The 18,486-nt window shown below is 47.9% G+C and overlaps 2 protein-coding genes across 2 annotated transcripts; both read left to right on the top strand.

Annotated features, from left to right (window-relative positions):
- The first annotated feature begins 2,153 nt into the window (after positions 1-2,153).
- On the top strand, positions 2,154-6,788 carry LOC113959305 (lymphocyte antigen 6E-like). Its single transcript, XM_027668227.1, has 3 exons — positions 2,154-2,450; positions 5,501-5,620; positions 6,356-6,788. The coding sequence occupies exons 1-3, from the start codon at positions 2,186-2,188 to the stop codon at positions 6,562-6,564; spliced, it is 594 nt and encodes a 197-aa protein (XP_027524028.1). The 5' UTR covers positions 2,154-2,185; the 3' UTR covers positions 6,565-6,788.
- A 3,731-nt stretch (positions 6,789-10,519) lies between these two features.
- Positions 10,520-15,931, top strand: LOC113959302 (lymphocyte antigen 6E-like). The gene is made up of 3 exons (XM_027668224.1): positions 10,520-10,838; positions 14,601-14,720; positions 15,334-15,931. The coding sequence occupies exons 1-3, from the start codon at positions 10,781-10,783 to the stop codon at positions 15,540-15,542; spliced, it is 387 nt and encodes a 128-aa protein (XP_027524025.1). The 5' UTR covers positions 10,520-10,780; the 3' UTR covers positions 15,543-15,931.
- The last annotated feature ends 2,555 nt before the right edge of the window (positions 15,932-18,486 follow it).

Genomic DNA, 18,486 nt, shown 5'->3' with positions numbered 1-18,486 from the left:
AGGAACAACAGTGAATCCCATTCCCATCTTATTTCTGACCCTCACTTTTCTTGTGTTTAATTATTTCCTCCCCAACTTGGTGTGTTTGCTTTGGCTCCAGTGGCTGGTTAAACTGGGATTTGGGGAATTCTACACCTCCCCAGAACCTTAAAGAACTGATTTTGATACTTAAAGAGTGCCTGCACACAACAAAATGTACATTTTGCACAGCACTGAGTGTTGCCACCACAGGAACAACAGTGAATCTCATTCCCATCTTATTTCTGACCCTCACTTTTCTTGTGTTAAATTATTTCCTCTCCAACTTTGTGTGTTTGCTTTGATTTATTTTGCTTTGCACCAATATTTCCTCACCCTCCCTCCCCCTTTCTCTCTTGTCTGGGTGAAATATTCATCTTGTTTATTATTATTAACCTCCCCTTTTCTCTAATCTATTTAAATGCTTTCTCACATTTCCACTTCCTACGGCCCAATTTCTCACTTGCAGATTTTTCTGTTCAGCTGCACTTTGCTTTAACAGCCTCATTTATTTACTGTTCATTTATTTGCTTTCATTTCCAAACCTTTCCTCTCCTCTCCTGTCCTGGGTTGTGTTTGGGCTTCGCTCCTGCTGAGGAGCTGCATTTTTCTGCTCGATTTGCTCCAAGATGAGCCGGATTTTGTGGGATAATTCATTTTCATTTGGGGTTTTTTGATGGGATGGAAGAGTAGAAAGTGCAGAAAGTCCCATTTTCCATTTTCCCAGCTGCCTGAGACAACCCTGGTATTATAAATAAAACAAACATGTAGATTAATACCCGCTCCTTCCCTCCGTGCTCCAGCATTTTTCCAGCCTGCTGTTGTATTTACAAGGAATCTTCTTTGGAAAGGATGTTGGGTTTTTTTTTCACAGATTATTTCTGAAATATTGTTGCCACATTATCTGTCCCGTGGGTCTTTTACATCCTGGCTAAAAGGGGAGTTAAAGATTCATGCTCAAGGTCAGAGAACAGAGTGGAAAACTTGGCAAAGAGGATGTTCATCCCCTCCAACCTTCTCTAAACACAGAGACAGAAACCATTGAGGGTTAAAACTGCTGCAGGAAAGGAGGAACTGGGCAAAAGGAGGAATGACCAGAAGGAAAAGACTCATCCCAGGGGTTGGGAATGGGTCCAGCTGCCCAGGATCCTGCAGGAAGGTGATCAGAGACTCTTGGGGAGTTGGTTCCTGGGCTCCCCAGGGAAGTGATCACAGAACCAACCCTGCCAGAGTTGAAGTGTTTGGGACTTTTTGGGTTGTCCTGTGCTGGACCAGGAGCTGGGCTCAATGGGTCTCTCCCAGCTCAGGATAATCTTTGATTTGATGAGCAATTTGGGGACTCAAAGAGCAACTGGATGTTCTTTATTCTGTTTCCACCCCATTTGTGACCTTACAACCCTTTACTTTGAGCTTCCCTTGGTCCTTTCTCTCTCCAAAGACCAAAGGTCCTGCTGAAGTGTCTCCTTGACCAGGACTTGTTTTATTTCTCAGTCTTTTTCACTCCCATTCCACAATGGAACTCCTGCAGGTGTTTCCATGATGTTTCCATGTGCCTCTTCTGCATCCTGAGTCATCTGCCAAGAGGTGTTGTGGGAGCAGAAGGAGGGAGCCCAGAAAGATTGGTTGAGGTCACAAGGGACTGGAAAAACCTGACAGAGCCCAGAGCTGGTCGACAGGTAACAACAAACATTGTTGCTTCGAAACCCCAGATGGTTCTGGAGGACAGGGGAGCAGAACAAAACAAGAGCATCAACCCCCATCCCTGCCTGGAGCACAGGAGCCTCTGAGGGACAACCTCCAGGCACAAAGAGTGGCATCAGGGTTGGAACTGGGTGAGCTTTGAGGTCCCTTCCAACCCAAACCTTCCCCCGATTCCGTGGTCGCTGCTGGTTTCTGTTTGAAGCTTCTTTGTGCAAGCGAGATAAATCTGGGTGGTTGTGGACAATCCAGCAAAAAAAAATCTCCTCCTCTCCCACTTCCCACAAATATTCAGCTCCCATTCCATGGCAGAGAGGAAGGATGGAGGATTCCAGACGACCCGGCTCCGGGTTTCGCGGTTCAAGCCTGAGAAGGGAGTCCCACCTTGGAATCAGATAAATTGCTCCCCAAATTAGCAATGCAGGCAAGGTCAGCAGGGGAAAAAAAAAAAAAAAGATTGGATCTGGAGATGAGATGGAAGAAAACACCTCTGCCCCTGCAGCTTTGTAACAGGTTCCTACGCACGAACACACCCCGCCCTGATCACACCTTGGGTGCTGTCACTCCCCAACCCTCAAATTACTGCAATCAAGGGAAGGAAAAGACAACTCAGCCCCGGTATAAAACCTTCTTGTGGTGCCCCGTCCCACACCTTTGGGGCTCTGAGGGCTCTCCTTCAACCATGAAGATTTTTCTGGTTGCCCTGCTGGCAGCTGTCCTGTGTGCCCAGCCAGGTAAGGAGCTTGGGAGGTTTTTGGGAGAACCGGGATGGGAATGGGAACACCAGGAGAGAAATTCGGGTTAACTCAGGGACAGGAGTGTTTGGCAGTTTTTAGTGCAGCTGGTGAGGTCTTGGGGGTGAAGTTTTGCATTGGGCACGTCGAGGAATATTTGGGGTGGTTTAGTCTTTGCTTCTGGGTGAGTTCTGCAGAGGTGCCTGGAAATATTTGGGGTGGTTTAGTCTTAGTTTCTCTGTGAGTTTTACAGAGATACCTGGAAATATTTTGTGTGATTTAGTCTTTTTTCTGGGTGAGTTGTGCAGAGGCACCTGGAGATATTTTGTGTGGTTTAGTCTTAGTTTTTGTGTGTTTTACAGAGGCACCTGCAAATATTTTGTGCAATTTAGTCTTTTTTCTGGGTGAGTTGTGACGAGATACCTGGAAATATTTAGTGAGGTTGAATCTTAGTTTCTGGGTGAGTTCTGCAGAGGTACCTGGAAATATTTTGGATGATTTAGTGTTTTTTTCTGGGTGAGTTCTGCAGAGGTACCTGGAGATCTTTAGTGTAGTTAAGTCTTTTTTTCTGGGTGAGTTGTGCAGATGTACCTGGAAATATTTTGTGTGATTTAGTCTTGGTTTCTGGGTGAGTTCTGCAGAGGCACCTGGAGATATTTATTGTGGCTAAGTCTTTGTTTCTGGGTAAGTTCTGCAGAGGTACCTGGAAATATTTGGGTTGGTTGAGTCTTGATTTCTGAGTGAGTTCTGCAGAGGTACCTGGAAATATTTTGTGTGGTTTAATCTTAGTTTTTGAGTGAGTTCTGCCCAGGTACCTCGAAGCTGAGCTCCCCCCTCTGGTTTCTCACACTCTCCCCTCTGAAGACAAACACAAACTCAAAAATGCTCACAGGAATTAAGCCGAGCTCAGAGTCCTGCCTTTGGTTTTATTTTTGTTCCTGGATGAAACTGGGGGAGCTGCTGTTGACGGGAGGTTGCGTGGCTGGTTTTGACACCCCATCTCCTGCCAGAGCTTCACTCTCCTCCCCACAGCAACAAAGAAACAAGATTTTTGGAAGCCCAAGAGCTCTTTGCTCCTGAGTTTGAGGAGCAAACTCTCAAGTGGGAGTGTGTTTATTGTGGAATCCACGGCTCTCTTGTCCTTTTGCACCGTTAAGGTTATTTCTGGCTGCGTTTCCTAAAATTCCAGCTCCTGAAGGGTGGAGCCCAGAGGCAGGAAAGGCTTTATAGCAGCTCTAATGGCTTAAGCTGTTCTTGTTTCCTGGCTGGAAGGGGTTTTCTTTGCCTCACTTAGTGAGCACAAGTGCATTGCAGTTGCTTTCAAGCACGTGCTGGGGTTTGGGCTCCTTCTGCAGCAGGAAGTGGTTTTAACAACTTTGGCAACAAAAGGAACTCAGAGACAGCTCCAGGGGCTGTAAAATGCAATCAATTCTTGCTAAGTATGAGGTCTGGGGTTTGCTTTGCCTGCCAAAGGACAGGAGCCCACAGCTTGTGTTGGGGAACCTCCAGAGGAGAGAAAAGAGGCTGAAAATATCCATGTGATGGAGAAACAGGGAAAACTGGACAGTGATTTAAAGAGGAGTTAAAGCCAGGATTCAATTCAGTTCAAAACCAAGGCTGGTTTTATCTCCTACTCCGGAGAACAACTGAACTTGCAACACCTGGACTGGAAAAGAGCAGGGAATCATCAAATCATAGAATGGTTTGGGATGGAAAGGACCTTAAAAATCATCCAGCTCCAACCCCCTGCCATGGGCAGGGACACCTTCCACTAGACCAGGCTGCTCAAAGTCCAACCTGGCCTTGAAGCATCTGGGTCAGTCCTGTGCTGAGACACCCAGAGCTGTACCCAAGGCACCCAGATCACAGAGGGGAGGCCTTTTCTCCCCCTGCTTGTGATAAGCAGGGACTGAACTGGCTTTTAATTCTCTTTCAAAACTGCCTCTGGAGTTGTCTAACCAAGTTCATGGGCAGATTGAACTTCAGGGATGAGTTTGAACCAACAGCAGCTGGGCTTTGGAGAGTCCCTGGCAGGGGTTTCTTGACTAAAAACAAGTCCAGAATTAATTGAGAGGGGATTCTGTGCAGAACTTAGAGCCTTGCTGGGCTGGGAAAGGCAGGAGGAACCAAAACAGGGAAAGTTCAGGACCCTCCTTGCTTTATAATTGGGTCACCTGCAACCAAGAGCTCACAAGGATGGAGCAGGATTTCCCCAGAGCAGCTCAACTCCCTCTTGTCACCCCTGACCCAAAAGGAGGAGCATTCCATGGAACTCCGAGCAGGAGGGAAACAATTTCCACCAACAAATCCACCTCCGGCGAACAGGATGGCACATGCCCACATTCCTCACATAAAATGCCACCTGGAATCTTAACTCAATTGACTTGGGTTGTGCCCAGCAAACCATATCCCACCTCCTCCTGGTCTGGAAATAGCCCTGGTTCAGCTTTGAGTTAATAATATCCCTGGGAACACGTCGTTCCAGGCACTGATAGGAATAATCTCTCCATTGTCCGGAGTGACCTCTCCCAGGGAACTCCCTTTATTGTGGGGCTGTGTTTATTCATTTTACTCCCTAGGGGTGCCACAGACATTCATTAATTCATGTCTGGGCAGTGGTTTTTTTGCAGATGTTGCCTGAAAATCCCTGAGATTGAACTCTCAATCCGAGAACTGGGCCAGTTCCTCCTCTCCTTGCCAGTTCTTCTCCTCCTTGCGGATCGTGAGCTTTGCTTTTGGAGGTTGGCTTCCAACCAGGCCAATGTGGACCCCAGGGGAGAAGGAAAGGTCACCTGGGAATGCTGCTCTGGCTGGAAAACGTTGTTTCAAATTTAATCACCCCTCAAATCTCAAGTCAACGAGGAAAACTCGTTTTCTTCTCTGTATTTCCTCCCTCAGCTTCGTTAATCAAAACCAACCCCTTCTTTCACTTATTCACAACATATTTTTCAGCTTGAGTTTTCCAAGGAAAGATATGGCTTTGACACCTTTTTTCCCAAGAGGGAATGACTGGAGACTGCTAATCTGTGCCACGTGTGGTTTTTTTCCAGCTTCCTCCCTGTTTTGCTACACGTGTGACAACGAACATTCCAACTGGAACTGCCTTAAAACCTACAAGTGTGAAGACCATGAGAAGTACTGCACGACCACCTACAGCTCTGCTGGGATTGGTGAGTGCCAGCAACACATCCAGGCTTTCCTAATCTTCATTTTAGTCCTGGGAAACAGTGATGTTTTTGGGGTCTTTTTGGAAAGAATCAATGACTGAGGTTTAGGGATCATGACATGTAATTTGTGAATCCCTCAGTGGTGCTTTGTGATCGTAAAACAGTTTGCGTTGGAAAGGACCTTCAAGATGATCTGGTTCCCATGGGCACGGACACCTTCCAGTATCCCAGGTTGCTCCAAGATCCATCCAACCTGGCCTTGAACACTTCCAGGGATGGGGAATCCACAATTTTTCTGGGCAACCCACGCCTGTTCCTCACCACCCTTGTGGCTGGAACACACAGATTTCAGGAGCAGACGCTGAGAACTCTCCCATGTGCTCTGGGATGAAGGCTGGAAAGGGATTGAATGTAAATAATGTGGGTTTAGAGGCATTTTAGTGACCATTTAGAGGGAAATGCACTGGCAGTGATTTCCTGCTGTCCCACAGGAAGCACAGAATCCCACAGTCATTTCGGTTGGAAAAGGTCTCCAAGATTGAGTCCAACCTTTGGCTGGTCACCACCTGGTCACCCAGACCAGAGATTTCGGCTTGGCGTGGGTTTCTATCAAGGACTGTTTAGTGCCCACCAGCAGCACTCATCAACCCCCCTGGTGGCTGTTACTAATTGCAATTAATACTCCCCCCTTCCCAAAGAACCTCGAATCCCAACTTTCCTTTCTCCTCCTCCCCCCAGGCAAGGACGCGGGGCACCGGATCACCAAGAAGTGCTCCGTGGACTGTCCTGAGACAAACGTGAACTTCGGGGTGGCAGCTTTTTCCACCAAGTGCTGCAGCACCTCCCTGTGCAACTTCAGCGGCGCCAACAGTGTCCGAACCTCCTACGCCGTGATGCTCCTGGGAATCGCCACCAGTCTGGGCTGGGTCATCAGGGCAGGATTGTGAGGAGGGGTGGGACGAGATGGGACAACCCAAGAACCCACAAGGTATCCCCTGAGTGAGAAACCAGGCTCCTCTGTCAAGTGGTTCCAACAGGGTCTGTGCTGCCCTGTTCTTATCCCAGACAGATCCCATTCCCAACGTGATACGGCAGCGCAGCTCCTGGTTTTCCCCCCTCCCCGTTTTATACTAATTTTCCCTGGAAAAGCTCTTTTGATAGCACAGCATGTGATGATGGTCAACCAAAAATAAAGATTTATGTTATTCTAGAGTGTCTTTGTTCAATCCAGCCTGAGACAACAGCTCTGCCAGCGAGGGGTTGTTCTCAGAATCTCCACTTCCTGTTGAATTCCTCCTTTCCTTCCGAGTCTTCTCCTGGTTGCCTTTCCCAGCTGACTCGGTTGCATCCAGACATTCCATAAAGCCAAATATTCTGATGGCTTGGAGCAGAGGTGTCAGTCTGGGAAGGTCAGAGATGTTTGTGTTGTTCTCACTGCCAACTGGGAATTCCCACCAGTGGGAATTGTGTCGTAGCCGCTGGGACACGCTGATGGGGTTTGGCAGGAATTGCGATCCTGCAAAGTTCTCCCGTGATCTCTGCAAGGTGGGTGGTCTCAGCTTTTCAAACAGGGAAAGGTCCCACCTGGAGATGCTGGAGATGTCCAAGATGAGGACAGTGCTGCTGGAATGCATCCTCCTGGGAAGGAGATCTCCGTGCCTGCTCGGAGAAGATGTTGCTGAGGGATTGGTCGCGATTTCCCAGTGGGAAAATGGACAGGATGAGTCTGGGAAAGGTGATGGGTGTCTGGGCTGGTGGGGAGGTCTCTGCTTCCCTTCCCAGTCACTGCTGCGTTTCCAGGCTTGGGGATGGAGGAGATGGGATGGGGATCCTCTGGAGCTCTTGGGTTGGACATCCCTGGCAACTCTTGGGGTTGAGATTCCCTCCTGCTCCTGGATGAGCGAAACTATAATTAAATGGGAAAAATGCACACAATCGTGGAGCTGGAGAGTGTAGAATTCCCAGCTGAGCAGCTGAAAACTTCAGCACTGAATTTTGGGAGGGTTTGTATAATGGCACCTGGAAAAAAACCTCTCATGTTTGCAGCCCAGCTGGATTTGAGGGGAATCCTCTGCTGGATTTAAGGGAATCCTGCACTGGATTTGAGGGGAATCCTCTGCTGGTTTTGAGGGGAATCCTGTGCTGGATTTGAGGGAATCCTACTCTGGATTTGAGGGGAATCTTGTGCTGGATTTGAAAGGAATCCTGTGCTGCATTTGAGGGGAATCCTGTGCTGGATTTGAGGGGAAGTCTGTGCTGGTTTTGAGGGGAATCCTGTGCTAGATTTGAAGGAATCCTGTGTTAGATTTGAAGGAATCCTGTGATGGATTTGAGAGAATCTTATGCTGAATTTGAAGGAAGTCTGTGCTGGATTTGAGGGTAATCCTGCTCTGGATTCAAGGGAATCCTGTGCTGGTTTTGAGGGGAATCCTGTGCTGGATTTGAGGGCATCCTGTGCTGGATTTAAAGGGAATCCTGCTCTGCACTCAAGGGGAATCCTGCTGTGGATTTGAGGGGAATCCTCTGCTGGATTTGAGGGAATCCTGCTCCACCAGCACGGGAAAGTCTAGGTGTTTCTGCACAACAGAAAGAAACCACAGTGCTGTCCAAAGGCTGTGAAAATGGGATTAGGTTTAATCATCCCATAAAGATTTAATTTCTGGTCAAGGAGGGTGTTCTGGCATTTATTTAAATGTTCTGACTAGAGGATGGTGGTGTTGTAGCATTTCTGTGCTGAGAGACCAGCAGAAACTTGGGCTTTTGCACTTTTTTAACCACTTTTCCAATGGCTTTTCCCACATTTTAATCACAGTAATTTTTGAAACTCTTCTCAAAGCTTTTGACCGACTGGAAATTCCACATTTAGCAACGACATCTGAATTCACACTTACATTTACATACATTTACAGTTACATTTGACCAGCTTTTGTTTTGAGAAAACTGCTTTTCCCTCCCCCCAAAAATAAAACAACTGTTTGTCCTCCTCACACCACGGGTTCAACCAGAACAAGATGAGCAAAACACTTTTCCTTCTTCACCCGGCAACTGTGTCAAGGGAAATAAGTCTTTCCACCTCACCTTCCACCTCCACCTCAAATTAAACCCCCTGTTACTCATTCCGAAGCCTTTATGAAGTTCATAACTCCCAAATTCTTGTAAACTCTGATATTATCTTTACCTTCTTGTGTCCTGAAAAAAATCATCTTTCTGCCCTCATGTTCTTTTTTATTTTTTTTTTTTTGATTTCTGGTGAGGGACAAAGACAACATTAAGAAGGACATAAGGGACCAGCTGGAAGATTCCAGGATCATCTACTGGAAAATCCTGCTCTAAAGCCTTTAAGAACTCGGGCCCTGCCTTCTCAAAATCTCAGCAGCTTGCAGGAGACAGGAGATATTTTAGGTTTTGGCTTGGATGAGATTACAGGGGGAGGGAATCAAAAACAAGTGCCTGGTTGAGCTGCTATTTCTGTACCTGCGAGGGGATGCTGTTGGCTGAGATAATTGGGAATGTGGGCTGGCTCTGCTCTGCAACTCAACGTTCCCTCTGCTGAGGGGCATCACCCCCCTCCCAGATAACCACTAAAAAAAGCTGATTTACCAATCAAATCTCTCCTGGTCTGGGGAAAATCAAATATTTCACAAGCAAGAGAGGGTTTCACTGGCAAGGAAGGCGCCAGCTCCTATTTTCCTCCCTCCTGGTGCCTTTGGAAGGGTGATGAAGCCAAACACGCCCCTCCTTGGAGCCTTTTGGCTTAATTGCCACCTCTGTTCCAACTGAGTTTCATGCTCTCCCTGTTGAGAAAGCAGAAATTTCCTCACCTCAGTCACGTGAACAGTGTTTATAAGCCCGATTTAGAGGTGATGGAAAATCTTACATCACCCCAAGAACCCGGGGTGGCTTTTGGGTGAGACAATGGCTGGAGGTGGGTCATGTCAGAAGGCCGAAATATTTATAGGGAGACAGAAATCTGAGGAATCTGGAGATAAAAAATAAAAGGGAAATAAGGCAGATGGGCAGCAGCAAGGGGCAGAGTCACTGGCAGGAGGCTTTGGGGCAGCTCCTGCAGCTCCAGGTGTCACGTGGAAGGAGCTTTTCTGGGATTGTGCCTCCGTCCCCATGGGGAGACGGCAGGAAAACAACGGCGGGAGGGAAAAACAACAACAACAACCTGAAGAAGATGGGGAAAAATTCTGATTTTATACAGGGAGACAGGATGAAACATGATTAAAAAAAAAAAAAAAAGGTAAAGAGCACAACATGGAAATCCAATGGAATATTCTTGTTGGCATTTCACAGAATTTTGGCAGGTTTGGTTTTTTTTTCCTCTGAAAACTTAATGAGTTGAGATCCTTGATCAGCCAACCCCTCGTTCTCCATGCTTTAATTGGTTGGTGTTTTTCTCCCTGACATTTATTTTTTTGGAATTTGTGAAAAAAAAAAAAAAAAAGGCACAGCTTGTTGGATGCTGTGGGAGTGGGTGTCATGTCTGGTTTTTAATTTAAGGGGTCGTTTTCATTGCCCAGTGGAATTTATTTTGTAACAAGATAACGTTTTCGTCTCACATAAAATATTCTTTTTTTTTTTTTTTTTTTTAGCAGAAACATTTGTGATTTTTTAAACTACTGCCTTAAAAAAGAGACAGAAAACCATGCCTGGTCCCCTATGAAAGGCAGTGGAAGGATTCTGCTCTGCTGCTCTAGTGCTATTGCCAGTCCTGGGAGACATTTTGTAGAAGCTTCGATCCCAAATTCCATTTGAAATTTAAATCCAACCCGTGCCAGGGCGAGATCTTTAAGGTATTCAACCCTGGGAGACCCAGAAAGGAGAACCTTCCTCTCCTCGTTGTTTTGGGTTTTTTGTGTCCTTTGCTTTTCCTCCACTTCGCCAAAATTAGAAACTGTCTCAGAGTTCACACAGGATGAAGCAGCTGAGTTGTGAAACGAGGAGGAAAAGAAGTGGGGGGGAGAACACACCCCCTCTTAGACTTCCAACAAAGAGCCCTTGGACACACAAGCCCCGACACGTTGCTCCCAATTATCCCTCCTCTGACACAGCAGCCCCGTGGTTATTATCTCGAGATCAAAGCAAACACTCCAGAGGTATAAAACCTGCCCTGGCCGAGTCCTGCTTATTTTGGGAGCTTGCAAGAACCTGGAAAGGATGAAGGTTCCTCTCCTCCTCCTTGCCGGGCTCGTCCTCGCCCTGTGCACGGACACGGGTGAGTCTCCAAGGGTTTGCTTTGTTCGGGGGAGACCCTCCCAAAACTTTGGCTTTGATGTGGTGGGATGATAAGAGGATTTTGCAGGAGGGTCACTGAGGTCCAGAAAATATTCCAGTCCTCGGGATAAGAAGCCAGGGGATGTGTTCCCACCAGAAGGTGGGCGGACACGGAGGCAAAATGGGGGATGAAATGCCCACCTCAGACGACTCATGAAGACCCAGCCCAGCCCTTGGATGGGTTGAGAGCCCTCAGTGCAACTCCATAGGAAGGGGGTTAGTTGAGGGATACACAGAGCTGGGCACTAAAGCTGCAGGTTTGACCCAGGACTCACCACAGCCCAATCATTATGAATTTTTTTTCACTTGTTTATTGGTTGCAATTACGAACCATCATTACCTAAATCGCTAGAGATGGTCAGACCACAAGAGGAGAGGCAGTTCTGGCTCCCATCTCTCGTTACTTTGAAGTGCAGCAAGGCTGGAAATGATCATTAAGGTTGGAAATGACCTCTCGGATCATCAGGAAAAATGCCATCGCTGAAAGGGTGCTCAAGCACGGGAACAGGGAAGGGGTGGAATCACCACCCAGGGAAGTGGTGGAATCACTGGCCATGGAAGTGCTAAAAAAACATGTAGATGTGGTGCTCAGGGACATGGTTTAGTGGCGAACGTGGCAGTGCTGGGGTAATGTTGGACCCGATGATCTTTGAGGTCTTTTCCAACCCCAGGGTTTTTGTAATTCCCAGTGTGGTTGATCCCAGGTCTGGGACGGAGATGCAGAGTCCCATTTTCTTTCTGAGAAGTGTCTGGGGTTTTTTGGGGGGGAGAGCACTGGGAACCTTCATTTCAGTTCTCCTGACTGGGCTCTGCCTGTGCCTCTGGGAGCCCCCAGGGTTGGGCTGTGGGTCAAGCAAGGAAGGGAAGGTGCTGCCCTGAATATCCCTCTATTTTAGGGGAATAGTTGAGTCCCTCAGCTCAGGGGGTTTTTGCCTTATTACAAACTGAATTTTTCTCAGCCTCTGCTGTAGCATTTGACCCGCAAACTACCACCCATTCTGCTCCTGGTCTAGCGGAGCCCTTCAGCTCTGTAAATATTCTTATCACGGGACTTCACAGGCTTTAAACTTGGTATGTGCTAAATCGTTGTGCTCAAGTTGAGAACCTTAAGGACAATAAAAGGATCTTATCAACTGTAATCACACTTCTTAAAAAGATCAGTGGAAATTACCCCATGAGCAGCCCCGCTTTGCTGTGCAATCCAAGGTTGGTTCCTCTTTCAATTAATCCTGAAACCGGTGTCAATCCCTGCACTTCCTAATGCTTTACACATGTAAGAGGTTTATGTGTGTGGCTGGAATTATCCACAAGAATATTTTCCTCAGGGAATGTTCCCCTTCAGTCAGAGCAGAGGTTCTGGTGGGTGCAGGCAGGAGACATCCAGTGCAAAATACACTGATTTTATTTGAGGTAAACCAGCTTAGGCCATCCTGGTTTAATTCCAGGTTTACACCTTGACTAGGGCACTGAAAGAAATAGTTTTCCTTTCCTTCTCAGCCCTCAGATACCTGAAGAGATTAAATAAAATTAGAAATGTTTTTCAGTAGAATGACCAAAATTGTCCTTCCTGAGTTCAGGGTCTTAATTGAGCTGCCATTTAGGATTCCATCTGCTTCTAGAGTCCCCTAGGGAATGGTGAGTAAGAAACCTCTTGAGGAGAGTCAGAGGTTGGAAAAGGTGATGGAAGGCTCCCAGGGCAACTGGACTCTGAAGTGAAGACTCCCAGCTTTGGGAGAATGGGATGAAACAGGATTTGGGCACATGACAAGCTCCACTGTTTCCTGCATTAATTCAGGAAATTATTCTGGGGATGGGCTTGGATTAAAGAAGCTGTATTATTAAGGATTAAGCCAGGCTATGTGTCTGGAAAATCCAGTTTGGGGATTCAGCTTTAGTGTGTTTCTGGGAGGAAAGGGTGGTTCCCAGTGGGGTGGAGCAGAAACATCCCTGGATGGGATTTGCAGGAGAAAAGGGAGCAGAGCCACACATTTCTCACACAGATGGTCCTTAGGAGGGTCTCAGACTTGAACAAATAAATGTATCCATTAGGATCAGGACAATACTAAAGGCAAGAGCCAAGTGGGAGAACTGGTGAGGTTCTGGAGATGGAAATGATGGAGATAGGAAGGAAATTGCAGCAGTTTTGGTGTGAAGTCAAAGAGAGCTGAGGGTGCCAAGGGTGAGGGGTTTGAAACAACCATGGGAACGGAGGGTGATGGGATCTGAGGTACTGCCAGCCCAGTTTTATGGCCTCTTTGTCCTCTGTGGCTTCTGCTCATGGTCATTTAGTGGCATGTAACAGAATAGGGAATGGGAGGACTATGGATCATGAGAGGAAAAGGAAGGTCAGCACTGGGAGGCCACGGAAAGGGAGAAGGGGCTGTGAGTTGGAGTGGGAGAAGAAGGTGGTTTCCACGGAGGCAGAGCATGAATAGTGACCTAAAAGGCTTTTCCTATGGAAACCAGTGATTCCGGGGTCATGGACTGAGCTGGAGCCAGGGCTGGGCTGGGAGGACACTGAGGAGCCTGTTTGGGCCACATGAACTTGTCTTAAGGTCACACAAGGGTAGGGATGAGGTTGGGACACTGTGGGCAAAGGTGCTGATGAGCTTGGGCAGGGGAGAGGAAGAGCAAGGAAGATGTAGGGCAAGGAAGGCAAAGGTAAAGGGGAGAAAAAGAGAAGAAAGATGAAGGACAAGAGGGAAGAAGAGCAAGGAAGATGAAGGGAAAGAAAGGCAAAGCTAAAGGCCAGTGCTGCTCCAAGAATTAAATGGGTATTAACTGGCCACAGAAAGGGATATTCTGGACATGAGGATGAGTCTAATCCCTGGAGGGTGACATTGCTGTCAGTAGTGTTTGTGCCAGATAAAGAGATGAGGAGGAAATTCCTCTTATCATGCAAAAAACCCTTCCCCAAGGATCTCTTTGCCATGAATGGCTGTTTTAGCCTCAGTGAGTGCAAGCTGTTTGCATTCATTCCCGTCAGCACAGCGCTTGGCAGATGCAGAGTGTTCCAGATGTGCACATTTTGTGGAGAGAGGATGTTAACACCCGTGGATGGCTGTAAAAAGGAATCTGCTACAGCCCAGGGGGTGATTTGCTCAGCCCTGTCTTCTGCAAGTCCAAGATTTTCTTCCTGACACAGGAGAGCTCTGAAAATGAACCAGAAAAATCATGGGAGGGTTTGGGTTTGAAGGGATCTTAAAGATCATCCAGTTCCAACCCCCTTCCACTAGACCAGGTTGCTCCAAGCCTTATTCAACCTGGCCCTGAACACTTCCAGGGATGGGGCAGCCACAGATTCTCTGGTCCAGTGTCTCCATCCAAGAACTGTTGTCCACCAACCAAGGCTTGGAGGATCCGGGTTGGAAAGGGATCCCAAGAGCTTCACACTGGAAGTGGCAGCAGACTGGGGGGCTCTTTCCAACAGCACAGTGAAGATACCACACATTTAAATGGATTCAAGGCAGAGTCAACTAAATATCCAGCAGGAAGATCCCTGAGGGTTCCTAAAGGAGCAAAGCACATCTGTGGCAGGAATTTGAGCTTAAACTAACTTGGCTTCTGGGGCCAAGTTTAACACACGGAGGTGGTTGTCAACCTGTGGCCACCGGGCTTGACAGATCCTCCATCCACCACCAGTTTTGTGCTCCTGGGGATGTTTCTGGAGGTGATTGATGGGTGTTTTGTGCTTTTTTGGCAGCTTCCTCCTTGACCTGTTTCTCGTGCAAAGACGCGACTTCCAACATCCACTGTCTCAGCACCACCAAATGCTCCGACAACGAGAAGTACTGTCTGACCACCTATTCCACCACGGGAATGGGTAAGTGGGGAGAGCTTTTCCAAGGCTCTGATGGTGAGATAGGGATCATGGGAGGCTGATTGCAGAGCCTGCTCCCACCAGGAGGTGTGGTGGAAGAATTAATGAGGAATGCAGCATGGGGAGAGCAAATCTTGCAGAACTCAGAGATTATCTCTGTTGCTGCACTGATTAAACACTCCCGGGAAAGGGAGACATTGGAATAGAAAGAATTTCCCTCCACAAAGCCCTTGTCTCAACTCCAAGGTCAAGTATGTGCTCATGAGGTGGTGGAATTAGAAAGGGCCAGGCACTGTGTAAGGAGCCACCCCAAGGCACGGTGACGCTGTCTCAGGATTGCACTTCACAAATGCATTAAAATCCAAAAATTCTTGCCTTAAGTTGCTCTCAGCTGGCCCTGAAACCACCAGAAGGGTTGTGAGGGTTGGAGTTGGTCTCCAGAAGTCACAATATACACAATAATGGTGCAGTCAGAGGGGAAAACAACGGCAGCAAGTGGGAATAGATTGGGGTCTACTACCGGATATGGCACATCCAGGTGATCATTGAAGCTTAAAAAAATATATGAGATAAAAATCCCGACTTTCCCGGCTGTTTTCTGTCCCTCTCACCCCAGGCAGTGAAAAGAACCAGCGCATCACCAAGAAATGTTCTGCATATTGCCCAACCATCGACCTCAACATCGGCATAGCCGGGGTGGCCACCAGCTGCTGCGAGACCTCCCTGTGCAACATCAGCGGCGCCAGCAGCGTGAAAACCAGCGCCACCATCATCGCCCTGGGCCTCCTGGCCAGCCTGGCCTGCATCCTCAGCATGGGCTTTTAAAGGCTTTCCCGGGGGGAAACGAGGCCTTGCACGACCAGGGCTCGAGGTGGTACCTGCAGGGTGGGAATGCCGCCCTGCTTCCCCTGCCCGGGAGGTCACATCCCGTCAGGAAGCGCTTTTGCTCCGATGACCACGCCCAAGGGCACTGCCCTACCGCAAAAGGATATTTTTGGAAGAGAAAGGCGTGATGTGGAGCCCACCACGGGCATCATCTCTCCTGCTATTGGCATTTCTAAATTAGTGCAGTTTTTCCCCTTTGTTTTATCCCTCATGCCATTTTTTTCCCCTTCATACCATTTTCTGCCCCACATCATTTTACTCCGAGGAAGCCCTTTAATATCAGAGTTGTTAAGCAGCAACTGGGCACAATAAAGTGTTATTTTATCCTCTTGTGTGGTTGCGTGGTGTGGGACGTGGGGAGGAGCTGCTGGATGCATCCATGGCAGCAGGAATAAAAGTGGAGGCTGCAAGTGGAATCGAATAATGCTGAAATACGCTCAAATTGCTTTGCATTCACTTCAGGAAGCCTCTCCCCAGATTTTATTTTTCTGCATTGGTAGAAATGTCATTTTTGTGACTCTGTTTCAGAATAAACTCTATTTAACTTGCTTTCAGTTCCTCTTCTGGGTCAGTTGCATGAAGGGAAGTTGGGTTCCCCAGCAAACAGAGGGGACAGGGCAGGACTCCACAGGAAGGGACTTCGAGCATTAAGTTTTCTTTAAACTGATGGAAGATCTTCCAGTGGAAATTGCTTTATAGGCATTAAGGATTATCCTGAAAGGGGAGAAAAGCATCTTGCACAGTGCTTAAAGGCAAATCATCAGGAAAGCCAGATGTGTGTCCGCTGGAGTCTGGAAATTCCAGCCTCATTTGCAACAAAATATGAATTTGGAAGATAAATCTTTTAGGTTTGCCAGTCAGGTGTCCCAGTGTGGGTAAAATGGAAGGGGCTCATCACCTTGCCCTGACCTTCCCTGTGGATAATCTTGGGAATGAGAGATTTGCTCACTCAAACCCTTACAAAGGGAGCCAGGGGAGGGTGAGCTGTTTTCTCCTGAGTGAGGCAGCTCTCCCCAGGGATCACCCCAAGGAAGATGTCCCAGGATAATTAGTTGGATGCAGCTCACCCAGCTGGTGATTCATGTCATGGGGAGAGCAGCTGCATGTTCTGCTCCCTCTGATGGGCATTTACTCAGAAACAGCCACATCTTTGTTATTTTGAACAGGTTTTCAAAGGAAACTTGACCTCAAGACCAGCTCACCCCCACCTGCTCTCAACCCTTCCTCCCATCCATATCCCACCTCCAGCTCTGCACTCCTGGCTGTTTTCTCTCCTAGATTTCCTCTTTGGCTTCTTCATCTAGTCAGTCCCAGTTTTTCCACCCAATCTGTATCTTCTTGCTACAGCCTCAGCTCAGTGTTTTCTCCTCGGTGTAAATCCAAGGTTGGCTGAGAATACTCCATCTTTAGCCCCGAGACTCTTCCTTCTCCTTGTGGTTTTTATCATCCCCCAGCTGAGCTGGTTCTACCCTTCTGGCAGATTTACCCTCTTCCCTTTTCTTCCCCTCCTGCCACATTTAGAGATATTCAAGTGACAGGCAGATGTGAACACCCCACACGAGCCAGGAGCTGTTCTGTGACCTCAAGTGCCCAAATTCTGCCCCACACACAGATCACAACGTGGCAACAACTAAACTATTTGGAATAATCCTCAGCCTTTGCTATCCACACGTTTAAGATTCCTTAGGGACTGGGAAAGGGCAAGATAGGGTTATTAAGGTCTCGTTGTGCTGAGCTTGTGAGTTCAGGTCAGTTCTTGGCAACCAGGTTTAAAATAAATTGTGTTTTGTGATGCCTGAACTTGACGGGTGCCTCTGTTTTGGGTTGGGAAGGAACCTGGCATGGGCAAGGGGATGGAGGCACGTGGGACACACCCTGCTTCTTGCCTGATTTCTCCCCGATCCCACAGATTCCACTCCCTACTGCCCAGCAACACGACCCCATGTGTGTGGGGCCAAAGCTGACCCACATCTCGAGGTCCTTGTCTGGAGATGGGAGCTCAGATGCCCTGAGGCACAGGAGGTCCTAAAAAACATGAAAGCTCCCTTAGAGACCCCTCCCTGAGAGGGTTGGGTAAGAGGAGACTCTCTGCCAACCTCCCTGAGAAATCCTGAGGTGCCACCTGCCGCTCAGGGGCTGGTTCCTAATCCCACATCCCTCCACCCAGGCTTTCCGTTGGATCCTGTGGCTTCATCCTCCTGGAATGAGAGTGTCAAACTGCCCAGCACAGCCACCTGGGATGCCTGGAGGGCTCTTGGGAAGGAGATGGGAGTCTCATTCAAATACCTGGGATTGATCCTGGGAGGGAACTGCCTCCCTCTCCCTGTGGATTATATAAGAGCTCGGTTTTCAGGGCTCTGAGTCAAGACCTGGATCAGCCAAGGAGGCCTTGCTCTGCCTAAATTAGGAGGTGCTTTAACTTTGGCCCTTCCTCTCCTTCACTCAGGGCTTTATCACCATTGGTTTTGAAGGATCTGTGCTGCCTTCTGCTCTCCTTGAATAATTTGGGTGTCTTTCCCCTCACAACATGAAATTTCTCCCCCTTTTCCCCATTTATCTGCCCAGATCTGACAAACACCCGGAGACTCAACGACAAAGCAGGAGATGAGATGGACGCAAAAGATCAAAGCAAGGCCTAAAAAAGCTTCTGGAAGCCATGGAAAGGGACAAAAGCAACCCTTCTCCAAAATTTACTGCTGCTCTGCTGTCACACAGCCAAGTGATGGCTCCAATTTAAGGTCCACTGCCAGCTCATGATTCCAATTTGAGGTCGATTTTAATTTTTCCAAATGGACAGTGATGAGATGACTCTACAGAGGTGACTCAGAATCCTTGGGGTTTTTTTTGTTTCCAATCTTCCTCAATCTTGCTCCTCACTTGGCGA

Source organism: Corapipo altera, unplaced genomic scaffold (assembly GCF_003945725.1).
Source record: "Corapipo altera isolate COAL_440 unplaced genomic scaffold, ASM394572v1 206, whole genome shotgun sequence".
In the NCBI taxonomy this organism is placed as follows: domain Eukaryota; kingdom Metazoa; phylum Chordata; class Aves; order Passeriformes; family Pipridae; genus Corapipo; species Corapipo altera.
Note: the sequence above shows the minus strand (reverse complement) of the source record. Positions and strands in the feature narration are given on the sequence as shown.